The sequence below is a fragment of the Cryptomeria japonica genome, chromosome 7 (genome assembly GCF_030272615.1).
Source record: "Cryptomeria japonica chromosome 7, Sugi_1.0, whole genome shotgun sequence".
NCBI lineage: Eukaryota > Viridiplantae > Streptophyta > Pinopsida > Cupressales > Cupressaceae > Cryptomeria > Cryptomeria japonica.
In genome coordinates this window covers 773,814,737-773,829,750 of record NC_081411.1, presented here as the reverse complement: position 1 = coordinate 773,829,750, position 15,014 = coordinate 773,814,737, and the positions used below count along the sequence as shown (strand labels likewise).

Genomic DNA, 15,014 nt, shown 5'->3' with positions numbered 1-15,014 from the left:
TCATGTTGACTCAAAAGACACATGTGTTCCCTTCTTCTAGGTGACCTTCCTTGATTGGGGAATGAAGAACAATTATGCATACATACATATGATATACATGACTTATCATACAGCATACTGACCCCGAGGAAAGCGAAGTCACCTCGTGCTTTGTGTTTTGTGTCTATTATCCTTGGGTTTATCTCACACTTGGGGGCTAAATCTTTGCGATAACGTGCTCCTTTCCCTTCTCATTTCTTATATGTGTCACTACCTTAAAGCAATCACCCCCGTTGAGGCGTGTGCGATCGCTTTAACGTAGGGGGGCATACACCCCGTCTATCCCTTCAGGATACTTGAAAATTTCTTGGCGAACTTAGCTTTGCCTTGAAAATTTTGGGTATTTCTCTTGCATGACTCATAGTGAGGGAACCTTACTACTGACAGTCATGGTTCTCCCTCGTGATCTTCCCTTCTACTTTGTCAATCGAAGTCGTAAGATCCTTAGTCCACTGCGGGCTTGGTGTGTCTTGCCTCCTTGACGTTGTGAAAGTTTTTCAATGTTGTGTCCTTGTACTTTACCGGAAGTACGAGCGTACGCCTATACTCCTGCTAAAGTGGGGGCTAAATGTAGCATCCTAAAATTGCGACACTTGCAATTTCGACCGCATTTGGGTCTTCATGATGGCGACGCAACACTGAAACTGAATGGAGACCCCGAAACTTGTCCACAACATCAAAAACTGCATTTTTCCAGCACCTTGCTGTCTCGGGAGGTGGGACCAGAGCGCCCAGCGCCTTGGTCCCTGGCCCTATTTTGGGCCCGATCTCTTTTGGGACCTCGGGTCTTTAAGTTTGCAAATTGGAAAATAACCTTTCCTGGTCGGCCCAAGGTCGGAAAAATCAGTCTATCAACCCTAATTGGCAAGTATATAAACTACATTTCCTCTCTCATTTTGGAGGATGAGAAAAAAAAGGTGGAAACGATACTCAAACATTCAAGCATTCAATTATTCAAGCATTCAAGCATTCCTTCAAGCAATTGATCATTCTAAGTCTCCATTCAAGGCTAAGTGTTGCATTCAAGACAAGGATTCAACCATTGAAGAGGAGATCACATACTACAACATACAACATACAACAAACAACAACATCTACACCTTCGCATGTAAGAATACAAACATTCTTACAACAAGGTACTAGTACTTGTTTTACATTACAAACATTTACATTTACAACATTTCTCATTTCTTGGTTAATTCCAAAACCGGGGTTTGACCTAAGGGCAAACCCCTAATCCCTAACCCCCCAATCGTCTTCACTTTTCTATGTGTAGGTTGTAGGTACGCGGCTGTAATTGAAGATCTGGAATCCTTGTGCAGAGACGAACAGATCCCCCTTCGTTCCGCGGATTTTTCGGAGAACCGTGTGCACGCCGGGCGCCATCGTCCCATCAACTTTTGCTCAAATTTGCAGGATAGCACCGTCTCGACATTTTACTGCTAATTCCAGGTCCGCAGCTTCATCCTATATCCCTATCTCAGTTTATAAGCGAATCTTTCTCACTTTCTAGGTATTCCTAGCTTAATCATTCTATCCACATTCTTTACAAAAGAGGGTAGCCTTGCTGTCTTAACCCTTGAAACTCATTTAAAATCCAATCTCGCATTGTGTGGGATTGGATCTTGTGGGTTTCAACCCCTCTTTTGAATGTAAAGTCTCTCCTAAGTGAAAAACCGACAATCCTAAGTGACCCCCCCTTTCCCCTTTGGAGTGGTGGAGGGAACACTTAGGGTTCGCTTGCGATTTTCCGCTTTACACATATTTAAGGCCAACTCAGTTGCCAGAAGTGTCGCCTGAGCCTCCACTTCGTTATTCATACCATCCTGCAGACGTCGTGCTCCTTTGAAAATGATAGCTCCTTTTTCATTCCTCGCCACTACCCCAACACCTGAGATTCCCGGGTTTCCTTTAGAAGCGCCATCAAAATTTATTTTTATCCATTGCTTGCTAGGTGGCTCCCACACGACCTCCCCTTTATCTTATGAAGGATTAGCCCCCAAAGACCCATTAATAGGTTGGAAATCCACAAAAGGCCAGTTCACTTAAATGTCTTTGTCTTCATTAGTGAAAGGGTGTTTTGGCAGGTTATGGTTCCTAGCCGCCACAGATACAGATTCAACTATTGCTCTTTCTACCCTTGAACACAAGCTCCCCATTGATTCTTCTTTTTCTTGGAAAATTCCCCTACTTCTCTCCTTCCAGATCTCCCATACAACAAGGGAGGGAGCTACTAGCCATAGGCTAGAGAAAACAAACTTGCGACTAGGTAGATTCCAGCTTGAGAAGAGGTCAAAAATTGAATTTGGTAACGGGACGGCCCAACCTAGCTTACCTAGTAGGAAGCTCCATACCTTTTGCGCTTCCTCACATTGTAGTAGCAGGTGATCCAAAGATTCTTCTGCCTTCTTGCACATTATGCATCTATAAGGGTCCAGGAAGCCCAATCTACACAATCTTTCCCCTGTCAGCATGCGTCTTTTCAAAACCAGCCAAGAGAAGGCTCCTGCTTTTGGGAGGATAGGGGAACTCCATAACAGTTTAATTGGCCAATCCTTTCTACCTTCCAATTTTTCTAAAATACTATACCCAATCTTGATCGAGTACTGCCTTGGTTTTAATCCACACCATCTAAGAGTATCTTCCTTATTAGATAAGGTTGGTGTGTACTCTTGCATGATGGTCTTTAAAAGATCTTTGTGATGTGTTGTCAGAGGAAGGTTATCCACCTCCTTCCACTCACAAAGGTCTACCCCATGAACCCTGCTTTTTGTAAGAAAATCCCCTACCTTCTCTCCCCACTGAGCTTCAGTGATCTGTTTGATATCCTCAAGACCTTGTCTCTTAGAGAGAGATGGCCTCTCATCCCAGGAATTTGTCCAGAACTTGGCCAATGTCCCATTGCCTAATTCCCAAGTGATGTGCTCAGTAATAACATGTCTACAGGAAGTGATAAAGTTCCAGATAGCAAAGCCTTTAAGTAGGGCATTGATGGTAAATATACATCATCTGCTCATCTGCCATATCAATTTCGCCCCCATTGCCTCATTTAGCATATTCTAGTTTCGCAATCCTACACCCCCTGCCTGTTTGGATTGACAAACTTTATCCCACGCAACCAAGGGGATTTTGTCAGTTGCCTCTTTGCCATTCCATAAAAAAAGTTCCATTCCTCTATTGATGCAGCTAATCACTTTCACCAAAATCTTTAAAGTCGTCATGGAATATATGGGAAGAGTATAGAGAACTGATTTAAGGAGCAGAATACGCCCAGCCAGAGTGAGCCATTTAATTTTCCAACCCTCAAGATGGTTAGCACAACTATCAATAAGGTTGTTCCATAAAGCAGTGCGGTTTGGCCCACCAAATAAGGGGGTACCCAAGAATTTTCTCGGTAAAGTGCCCATTTTGACTCCTAAGATGTTCTATATTTCTTGTTGTCTGCTACCCCCGGTGTTGAAAAAAAGAACTTCAGATTTTGCCCAATTGACCTGCTGTCCAGTAGCTCTGCAAAAAGTGTCTATTGTCCTTCTAATTACTCTGGCCTCTTGAAGTGAAGACTATCCACATAGAAGGGTATCATTCGCAAATTGTTGATGTGATACCGACTCCATTCCCTCCGCTATTTTAATTCCTTTCTAGGATCCGTGTTGCTTCTGAAAGCTAATTAATCTTCCCAGCACTTTGGCCAAAATAATGAAAAGGAAGGGTGATAACGGGTCACCTTGTCTGATCCCACGGGTAGTTTGAAAGAAACCTTGCGAGCTGCCATTAACCAGAACATAAGTCCACACTCCCCTTGTATAGGCCCGAATCCAGTTAATCCACTCTTTTGAAAAACCAAATCTTTGCAAAACTTGGAGCAGAAATTCTCGGTCCACCATGTCATACGCTTTCCTGATGTCTAGTTTGATCAACATTATATCCACCTTTGTTTGTCGTACTGTATGGATAGCTTCATGAGCAATTATTATTCCTTCAACAATCGATCTACCTGGGACAAAACCACTCTGTTCTTTTGAAATGATATGATTCAGAATTGGTTTCAACCGATTTGAAATCACTTTCACTGCCACTTTATAAATGGTATTACACAATGAAATTGGCCTAAATTCATTAGAAGAAGTAGGATGATTCGCCTTGGGGATAAGGGCTAGTAACGTGCAATTTAGTTCCTTTGCTACATTCGCCTTACTCCGTGACTCCTCCACTACTGCCCAAACATATTTTCCTACTATATCCCAAAAAGTTTGATAGAAAAAAGCTGGGAAACCATTCGGCCTGGAGCTTTGTCACCCGACATGCTAAAAACTGCTTTCCGAACCTCCTCAAACTAGATGGGTTTCATAAGTACCTGATTTTGTGCTCCTATTATCAACTCCGGAATAACATTGAGCCCGTTTTGATGGTACTCTAAATTGACATTATTCTCCTTGGATAGTAATGCCAAAAATAAATCAACTGCCTCTCTATTGATATCCTCCAATTTGTCCAACAAGACATTTTCACTGTTATAAATGGATGTGATTTTGTTCCAGGACCTTCTTGCCTTGACTGAGTTATGGAAATTTTTTGTATTCCTGTCCCCTTCCTTAAGCCAACACTCCCTCGATTTTTGCCGCCAGTAGATCTCTTCCCGAGCCAAAACTTCGTTGTATTGTTTTTTGAGATCTCGCTCCAGCAAAAAGGTCTTGGAGGACATTCCATTTTGTATTATTACCTCTTGCAATGTGGCCAGCCTTTCCTCCAGATCTCTTTTATTGGCAAAAATATTGCCAAACTTAATTCGGTTCCACTCTTTGATTTTAGACTTAACAAATTGCAATTTCTTGACAAAAACAAAAGCCTTGGTACCTATGACCTCAGAGGCCCTAGATCACCATTTCTTGATTAGATCTCTCAAGCGCCCTTCCCTCAACCACATCTTTTCAAAATTGGATGGGCACTTGATGGGAGGACCATCAAATGCTATAATAAGTTCCACTAGCAAATGGTCTGAAGCAACCATCGGTTGGACATTTGAGACAAAAAGTAAAGGGGTTTCCGCCTAGGGCCCTCCCAGGAAGAACATATCAAGCTTTTTTGCTACATGGTTCCCTAAGATCCTTTGATTCGACCATGTGAACTAGCCTTCCTTGGATTTGACTTCCCTAAGACCATTGCCCATCACAAAATTTTGAAAATTTACTTGGGATGCAAAGGGTCCTCTCTTGCCCCCCATTTTATCATTTAAATCCAAAATGGCATTAAAGTCACCCCCAATAATGATAACTCCTTCTTCCAGTTTTTGAATGAGGGAAGAGAGGGGTTGCCAAAAGTCTCCTTGATGAATTGGTTTTGACAGGCCATAAACATTAATCATAATGAAATCCGCATTCAAGGGAAAGGAATGAATCTTACACACCTGCCACATATGGGACCCTACGATTACCTCTACCTTGTGATTGTTCGAGTTCCAGAGAATACCCAAACCTCCTGAAGCTCCCTCCGAGTCCACAAAGACCCCGCCCACTGCTTCAAAGATCTCATGAGCAAACTAGCTTCCTCTTCATCCATCTTAGTCTCTTGTAAAAACACTCCATCCAGCCTTAATTGATCTAAACCTCATTTGATCAATCAGCGTTTGTCAGGGGCATTACAACCCCTGACATTCCAAGTTATGATTTTCATTGTCCTTCAGGAAGGGTAACTCCCTTCCCTACTATCAGTTTACTTTGTCCCTCAACACTCCCAGCCAATGCAATCCTAACTTGGTTTGACTTTCTACCTCTGGATTTCTTTTCCCCCATACGCACCTTGTTGCACATAGGCTCCGTTTGCTCTACAATCCTTGTTTCTAGAATGTCTTCCTCATCCATCCATCCCCATTCGTCCTCATCATCATCACCATCAGATTCTCTGTTTTCATTAGTTTCTTCCTTTTCAGGTACAGAATCCTAAGCATCCTTAGTGTTCTTGACTGACTTCGAAAGTAACCCCATTTCCACGGGAGGTGCAACTCTAGACTTTGCTTCATCCAGGATCTCAACTGCTTTCTCCACTCTTACTATAGCTTCTTCTACCCAACCTGCAACCTCCATATGTTTGTTTATAAGAGAAGCATCTGATACTATTTCAACCACCTCATGGGGCGTATTGTCGTTGGCCACCAAGCCCTCCCCTTGAAAGAGAGGTTGTTGCAGAGGCTGTGTTGTGTCATCTTTTGTTCCCTTCCCATCCATTGTATTTGCTTTGCTCACAATTTTTTTTACCTCGTCTTCGATCGTTGTCTCCACATTTTTTCCTTTTGGGCCAATCAGATAAGTCTCCTCCGTGTGTCCATCTTTTTTGCAGTGTTTGCATCTTTCATTTGTTTCCTCAACCTCAATCTTTTGTAGCCACTGCCCTACGTTGGTTATGATCTCAATGTGTTATGGGATTGGATTGTGGGGTTTCCAACCAATGCAGATTCGTGCATACATACTGAAGTCTTTTGATTCGATAGCCTCGTCTGCTTTGATGTAGAACCCTAGTTTGCTACCTAAAGCTTGGAAGGACTCCTCACTCTAGTATTCTTTAGGAAGGTTATATAAACGTAGCCAGATGGGCACCTCTTCAATCGACACCAGCAGGGGATTGAAGTTAGGTTCCCAATCCCTAATATACAGTCCCCTACCACCCATAAAGAAAGGCCCACTATTCAAAATCCCCTGCTTATCCTTACCATCATCCGTAGTTACCAAGAAGAAGCCATTTGGTAGGGTTTTAAGTTCGAATTTACATTTCAAGTTTTCGGCACACCAACCTTTCATATTACTCACGGACGACCAATCACCAAAGCATTTCATAAAGAAACCCTGCTCCCGAAAAAAAGCCACTGAGTCGGTCCAACTTTTATTGTCTATCATCAACGAAACTTTCTCCGGCCTCACACCCTCTCTATTCTCTGAGACATTGAACATCTTATGCAGATTTCTTTTGGGTTGCCACTCTTTTTCTTGACAATGTTGTTAGATAGTTTTAGGTCCGTATTCTTTATTGCGATGCCCATAACTGTTGAAAGTCTCACTTCTAAAAATATTTGGGCTCCCTGGCTTTCGCCTCCTCCCCCCACTGCTTTTGGGGGTAAAAAAACCTGTTTTGATCCTCCCAAGCCTTACTTGGCTTTTGCCATGGTTGTTTACCAGGTCGCAACTGCTTGTAGCTTTGCCGCGTACCTTGGTCTACAAATCTTCGCTTCATGGGAAAACCCCCCTGTGATCGAAAACCCTGCAACTCCTTGGACCGAAGCCCTACTCTCCTCCGCCGCTCCATCATATCATTCATCCTAATATTACTATGAATATTTTATATTTTTAATTATTGTCAATAAAAATTTAAAAATATTTCAACAATATTTATTAAAATAATAAGTAAATAAAATCTCCAATGAATTATTTTGTATTAATTTTTTTTTTTTTAATAGAAATTAGATTTCCACGTTCCATTACAACTTAAGAAAAATCTTACACAATAGAATCCAGAAAATAATCAAAACATTCGAATATATATAATAAAAAATTTAAATAAAAAGACTAATTAAATAATATAAATTTTTAAAAAAAATTCTTCAAAATTAATGGAATCAAATTTAAAACATATCTTTCACAATAATATTTTACTTGCTAATTTAACCCTTCGACACAACATGTAATCATCGGAATGTGGATTGGATTTTGATTAGCTCACAGGGTTTTAGGTTAAGCGGGGTGTCCAGTGTTGAAACCTAAACCTAGTTTAGGTTGTTCGTATCATGTGCAGTCCTTATTGCCAAGGGGAATTTTAAGCACACGCTTAAGCATTGTGGTGAGGGAGATCCGAACATGAGGCATACACATCATGGATGGGCTGTATTATGGTGCGGGAGATATTGAACCACAGGCCCAGGCATTATCGGAGGGCTGTATTGCAGGGAGAAGATCGGAACCGCATAAAAGGAGGGATGCCAATAGTTGAGCTCTCAATGTTGGGTATACATCAGGCGATAAATTTCATGGCAATATTGGTATGTGCTGAAGCTATGATTTTCCTTTGATTGTTGAAGCGATTTGGAAAGCCATTATTCGTTGCAGCCTGTTTTTAAGCGTGAATAAAATTCAAAATAGCATTTGTTCATGGCAGCAATCCACTTATGCTGCACCCGTGTAAAGTACTATTTGTTTATAATCCAACTCGAAAGACATCTATCTACTAGTTTATAAGTGAGTAGCCCTCCACTGCTTGATCAGCATCTCAACGAATGCATCCCATTCAAGTTTTGCCTCCTATGCCTTTATTGGTATGAAAATACCCATAAATGTATTTTACTCACAAATCTATACGTGTAGATGTGGGTTTTCATGACCGGAAGGTTGTATGAGTGCTCCCTATTGTCACCACAGTTCCTACAAGTGTGCCCATTGTCAGGACACCGCAATCGTTTGGACAACTCACCTTTTTTTTTGGCTATCAAAGTTTTGATATCATTCTTTGATTTTCTGTTATTCAGATTTGTTTTTTTGTTGGGGGGGCTCTGATAGTTTTGGTCTTGGAAGTTGAAAAAATGTGAAGACATGTATTAGGGCTGTTTCTAATATCTCTACTTCTCATTTCTTTTGTTGATGCAATGTGCTATTACATTGACTTCAAAATAATGAGCTATGGAACATTGCCCTATTTATTTCTAGACTAAGCTTCACGTTTTCTTATGTTTGAGGTCTCTTGCAAGGAATAAAGGCCCTCTTCTTGCATCATGCCTTTAGAAATCAGCATCGTCAAAAGTTTAGCGTATGTCTTTCTCTACTCTGTTATCCATAACCTTTACTAGAATTTCAATTCAGGTTTTGCCGAGAACTTTATTTACGACTCATATAGCTTTATTGTTTTATTGTCTTCTTTGTTATTTGTATTGGGCGCTTTTGTCTTCTGTGTTTGTTTTGTCGACATTCATGGCCATCATCTTGTTCGAAACAATCGGCTACTAATGGCTAGGGAGTTTGAGGAAGAGTAAGATTATGCATTTATGCCTTTTTCAGTTATTCTTTTGAGCAAGGTCCATGGTAAATGCTATTGCATGGTTATTGTTTTTAATTTTAAGGATGTGTTGATGTGCAAACATGTACTTTACTGCATTATTTTGCAGAATGGAGTAGATTACCTAGTTTGTATTCACTGAGCATTCTTAGCACAAGTGCCGTGTGTTACTATGTGTTTATTTTTGACATTCATCATTTGAGTTCCACTGTTTTCATTTAGGAAATTATATGCAGAGGAATCTAACCTGTTTGGTTGGAATGGTTGGTCTATATGGTTGACATTCCTTTGAATTATTTTTCGTGCCTACGATATTTGTTAATTTTGATATTATATTGTGGATGCATTGATGATGAAACTGTACAGCGACTGCAAATCTATTTGTAGCAAGAGCTGGTTAACTGGTTTGTATTCCCTGAGCATCCTTCCTCACAAAGGCCACTGTTTCATTTATAATAACACTTCCAAGTGCTGTTGTATTTGATTATTCTTCTAGTGACTGTTAAGTCTTTTTTCAGAAAGATTAAGATTGTTCGGGGTAGCAATTTCCCAGCATTTTTGTATGACAAGAAATGTACCTTTGCCTTTTCAAGACTTTTTATTTGAAATTTGATTGCTGAATGTTGTGTTCATTGACTGAGAATCTATAAACCAGTGGACTGTTATATTGACCCCATGTCCCCATGTGGCTGCTTATGTACAATTTCTGCTTAATATTAAGCAGCTGTGTTCCCATGTAAAACTTTAATTAGAGGAAAATGATAAATTGGAATCTTTTCCTATTTTAGTAGATCAGCGGCTGCAAAAATTGAAAATAAGCTTTGAAAAAAAGGGGGGCTAAGAATAAGCACTGTTTATTGGGAAAATTGACATATGGCTTCACCATTTTTTTTTCTTTTTTTCATTTGCCTTCAATTTTGCCTCCTAATTGTGTTTGCAAGAAATATTTTTCAGAATTTCATTAAAGAATAGAATTTAAGTGGACTGCTAGCTGCCACTAGCTCCACAAATTGCTGCTCAGTTAAGTTAAGCAGCTGCATGGGTACCTGCCCAAGAGTCCTATTGTTTGTTTTGTATTTCTAGCATTCTTTTGCACTAATCTGGACACTTCTTTATTTTTCATTCTTATAGTTGGGCTTGGTCCTATCCAAAAAGCACTTTAAGTGTTGTTGAATGCATTAATATAGAATCATTTAGGGACTGTAAACATCTTTTGTAAATCCTAATTCCTTGATTAGGATTTACTGAGCATACCTGACAAAGAAATGCACGCTGTATCTTTTGCACCTTCAAAGATATATTTGATTTGAGATTTGATTGTTCTATGATGTGTGCCATGGGTAATTTCTGGTATAACCCAAACATTTGGTGTTTTTGTTTCTAGTCTCCTTTTCCACTTCACACTTTTCAAATTTGCACTTGATTCTGGTCTCTTGGAATTTGGAAGTAGAGACTTTAACGAGACAAGCGTATGTTCTTGAGAATTTTCAGTAATATCAACCCGTTATTCAATTTAATGGGCCTCTACATTGGCCTTCAACTTATTAGTTTAATATGTATCATCTTTTTCCAGCTTAAGCTTTAGATGTTTTTGCTCGTCTTTTAGAGGTTTCATGCTAGGTATGGAGATCTTTCTGCCATTATGTATATTCAATTCTGCAGCAACAATACCTACGGAATTGTACGTCTTTTTAGCTGTGAGCGTCCAGTGTACTACAATTTCTTATCAGAGTTGCTGGTAATTTTTTTTTTTCTGTGTCTTCTGAATAGTAATTCTCAAATAAGGAGTATGATTTTACTGAATGCGCTGATGAGGAAATTTGTACACATGACTGCAATCATTTTGCAGAATGAAGTACATTGGTTGGTTTGTATTCCCTGAGCATTTTTTGTACAAAACCATGTGTCTATTTACTATTCGAATAATATATTAAGAATTTAAGGAATTATATCTAGAAACAGGAAACTTGTATTTCCTGAATGCTGGTTTCTGGTTGACATTCCTTTAAATTCTTTTATTTACCTGTGGGCATTTTTAATATAGTTCTTTTTGTAATGGTGCACTTATGATGAAACCTTAGAGTGACTGAAAATCTATTTTGCAGCAAGAGTTTGATCATCGGGTTTGTATCCCTATCATTTTTCAAAATTAAAATTGTTTTACTGTTATTTTTCCCTATCAGCACCTGTAATTTAAGCATTGGTAGATAATTAGAGCTTGATTACTAGGAGAACCATATAAATCCTAATTTTCAAGGAAATTTTCCTCGGATGCTATCTAATGTACACTATTTTTGTGACAGTAAGTGTAGTCTCTGCCTTGTGTATGCCATTGGTATCTTCAAAGGCATTTTAAATGTAGAATTTGATTCTTCCATGATATGTTGAATCATGGGATTCCCATCCTCTTAAGAGTGGAGATTGCTTGTTGTTGGGCTTCTTACTGTCTTCCAGACTACATGGATAATTTACTTTGTAATCCTCAAGTTTTCTTCCGAGGCAATCACGATTGACATGGATTTGGGAGAGCATGAGGATTCTCAACAGTATGAGTACCTTAAAGTCAAACCTGGAATTTCCATCCAGGCATTTGCAACTGACATTGATTTGGATGAGCATGAGGACACTTAGAGGGATGAGTCCTTCATTATTGATCATATACGGCAGAGCAGGGTCTAGAGGACATTGAATACTTTATAGCCACCCTAGCATACTACAAAAGGAGATTCCTTCAGGATATCATCTGAAGATGGTGTCAACTCACTCCAGGCATTTGCAACTGACGTTGATTTGGATGAGCACGAGGACACTTAGAGGGATGAGTCCTTCATTATTGATCATATACGGCAGAGCAGGGGCCAGATGACATTGAATACTATATAGCCACCCTAGCACACTACAAAAGGAGATTCCTTCAGGATATCATCTGAAGACGGTGTCGACTCACCACCATAGGGTGATGGGAGTTTGCTCACTGAGTTAAGACATCGGAGTGCAGAGAGAAGTTGAGAACAACTTAGAGGTGAGTCATCTAGAGCACCAGAATCAGAGGCAGAGACTGAATCGACAGTAGCTGGTTCTCTGCCAAGACCTCTCTTCTGGGAGGAAAGAAAAGGTCAAGCTTTGGTGCACGGGCAGAGTTGCACAAGGAAATGGTGAATTGATCTAAGTTGCCTATTTTGCATGGTGGGAAATTTTTGTAAGGATAATAATTATATCCCAAATCCCGAGAATAACTGGCGTGAAGATGCATAAGCATTAGCTTGTGCAGGATTATGAACTACACAAAAGACATTTGGACAAGGTGAAGGCATTCTGTTTCGAAGTCATGGCTGAGAATTAGGACTAGGGGAAATGGTAACCGAGCTCTCAAGAACTAAGTACAGACAAAGAGATCCAAGAAGGGATTTGAGGAGGCTTTGAGAAACGATTCGAAGTTAAAAAAAGAGTTGGCTAAATTTTGAACCAAGGAAGCTTTTAGAAGCGATTCAACTTTAAACCAGAGTTGGATAAAATTTGAACCAAGGAAAGCTTTTAGAAATGATTGGAGTTTAAACAAAGTTGGTTCAATTTTGGATGAAGGAAACTAAATGGTAGAAACAGATGAAGGCCAAAGATTTAAAAGGCACAATGCACGAGTCAAAGATTGAGCATGGGAGCATTACAACAATACAAAGATAGCAGTGAAGAGGATAATATTTACAAGGGATGCACTTAGCCTTATCAATGACTAGCTCCACCAGACCCACACTTCCGCTCACATGCTAGAGTTGGACAACTCTATTATTAGTACTTGTTCTGTAGACGTGCCAGCTCCTATCTAAAGTAATCATCAAGGATGATGTTTTACTTTTGAAAGGGAGATAAATGTTGGAATGAGCTTTTTACTTTGAATAAAAGCTAAAATAAAAGCATGAATAAAAGAGTGTTATGCTATACTGTGTAGGCGCTGATTAATTTTTTGACAACAATGGATTGTTTCCTATGGGGATGGTGTCTACTATTACCTCCATGTTTTTGCATTGGGTTCAATTGTAGAACAAGATTTGGCATTATGTGTGAGATCAACTGTAAAGACTTTCGTATCCCATGGAAAATTGCTTGCTTTCTTATGTCATGACTATATCTCTATATGCACGGTGCATGCTAAATGTTCAATGAGTGATATCCCGGTGTTTGTAGAGTTTTTCGGCAGGATCATCCGAAATTGTCTCTATTTTGATTTGTTTTTGTATCCCTATGCACAATCCCATTGTTCCAACGTGTTTCCGTTTCGGTTGCAAGATTCTGAAATGTCATTGGAATGCCTGTGCTCGAGGAAGGACTAGTAGTATGATATCAACAGTTTTCTAGACACTAATAAATTCCCTTTTTGGGAACATTATCTGAAACTTTTCCTTGTCATCTGATTGTGTTTCTGTGTTTCCAAATAATTTGTGTTTCATCTTTCACGAGATTTTTGATGAGTGAAATATTAGTTTTGGTCGGTCTTGCTGACTATTCTTAATTTGAGGCCTTTTTCCGTATAGTATTTATTGCTGATGAGACTGCAGAGTATTTGATTTGAAATTTGTTTTTACCGTCTTGTTTCATGGTTCAACATTTGACTTGGGAGTTCAAGGTCACAGGAAATATCACGAGCATCAATGTTTTTAATCAAGCTATTACTGGAAATATTCTGCTCGGTACTTGCGGTAAGCCTTTCAACATAGGTGAGTGGCTGTTATAAGTAACTTGTGTCATTGCAGGACTGTAGTAAACATAATTTGTTTGCAAATAAAGCTAGTCTTTTTTTTAAATGAAAATAAAATGCATGTTTTAACAACATATGATATTGTTTCTCAAGAACAAAACTGTTTTATTTTTTAATTTAATAGCATTTTTTTGATGAGGTGTTTGGCTTTTTTAATATATATATATTCTTGTTTGTTTAAGGTTTATATCTGTTCCATTATCATTCTCATGGTGTAATGATTTCAGTTCATGACTTCTCATGACTAATCAACGTTGAATGGTATATGAGAGCCAATGGAAGAAGAAAAGGACAAGAGGGAGGGAAATGTTAAAAATGTGTTCTAATTGACATTATGAAGGATTTCATAGAGATGATATTTTAGTACACTTAGGAATTTGACCCAGTTGAAGAAAATTGTACCTAATTAAAGGCTGTCTAATGTTGCTCATGTATAGCTGCGTGGCTATCGCTATAAGGGGAAAACTAATGTAGCTTATGTTTGTAATAAACCTGTGCAGTCATGGCATTAACATTCTATTGATGACATATTGCTATTTGCCTTTAGTACATTACAGGGCATGACTATTGTGATCTTAGTTGATACGTTTCTTGAGGAATATATGCGGGCCAATATTTTGACATTGTTCTATGGTTTTGATGGTTACAAGATTAGTGGATTATAATAGCAAACTGAAAACCAAGTCCGATCATCAGGCAATTCCTTCTTCCATTGTTTGTCCTTTGGTTAAACAATGTACTCGGGATATTGCAAATCTTATACTAAATCTGACATTTGGTTTTGTCATCATTTAGTTGTATTGTTTACATTGTGCTATGCTTAGGTGTATTGAAGTTTCAATTTATTTTGGGCTACTTTTACCTTTTTTAACTTAAATATTATTTGTTTGTAAAAGGTCGTATCTTAAATTCTTAAAATAAAAATGTAATGAGATAATTAAATATTCATTCCTTGATTTTGGGAAAAAAAGAAATTAGGGACCTAGTTTTTAAAGGGTTCTCGAGAATCTTATTGAATAGTCTACAATCCAAGTTGCAGAGAAATTGGAGCATAAACAAGTGACTTATAGTAAAATTAGATTTTCTAATAATTTTGCTCTCAAAGCTGCAAATATGCCTATTTCATGGATAATTTTGTAGCTAAGTGTTATTTGACTGTACAAAGCTATATGAAAAGTTTCAAATCATTGAA

The 15,014-nt window shown here is 38.9% G+C and overlaps 1 protein-coding gene across 9 annotated transcripts; it reads left to right on the top strand.

The window, feature by feature from the left end:
* Positions 1 to 7,699: 7,699 nt before the first annotated feature.
* Positions 7,700 to 14,445, top strand: LOC131063472 (uncharacterized). 9 transcript variants are annotated; one of them, XR_009111072.1, is made up of 3 exons: positions 7,700 to 8,062; positions 13,698 to 13,781; positions 14,050 to 14,445. XR_009111072.1 is itself a non-coding variant. In XM_057997291.1 (3 exons), exons 1-3 carry the CDS (start codon positions 7,901 to 7,903, stop codon positions 14,068 to 14,070), a joined length of 249 nt encoding a protein of 82 aa, XP_057853274.1. In that variant the 5' UTR covers positions 7,700 to 7,900; the 3' UTR covers positions 14,071 to 14,445. The 9 variants fall into 9 exon arrangements, 6 of the variants coding, with proteins under 6 accessions (XP_057853274.1, XP_057853272.1, XP_057853273.1 ...); XR_009111071.2 differs by having other exon boundaries at positions 14,005 to 14,445; XM_057997291.1 differs by having other exon boundaries at positions 13,698 to 13,763.
* Positions 14,446 to 15,014: the final 569 nt, after the last annotated feature.

What these genes read in the sequence shown, in the direction of transcription:
- LOC131063472 (XM_057997286.2), top strand. Translation starts at nt 7,901, where the DNA reads ATGGGCTGTATTATGGTGCGGGAGATATTGAACCACAGGCCCAGGCAT. An exon ending in TAAATTTCATGGCAATATTG is followed by an intron (nt 8,063 to 13,690) that starts GTATGTGCTGAA and finishes TGGGAGTTCAAG; the next exon opens with GTCACAGGAAATATCACGAG. An exon ending in CGGTAAGCCTTTCAACATAG is followed by an intron (nt 13,782 to 14,004) that starts GTGAGTGGCTGT and finishes TGTTTGTTTAAG; the next exon opens with GTTTATATCTGTTCCATTAT.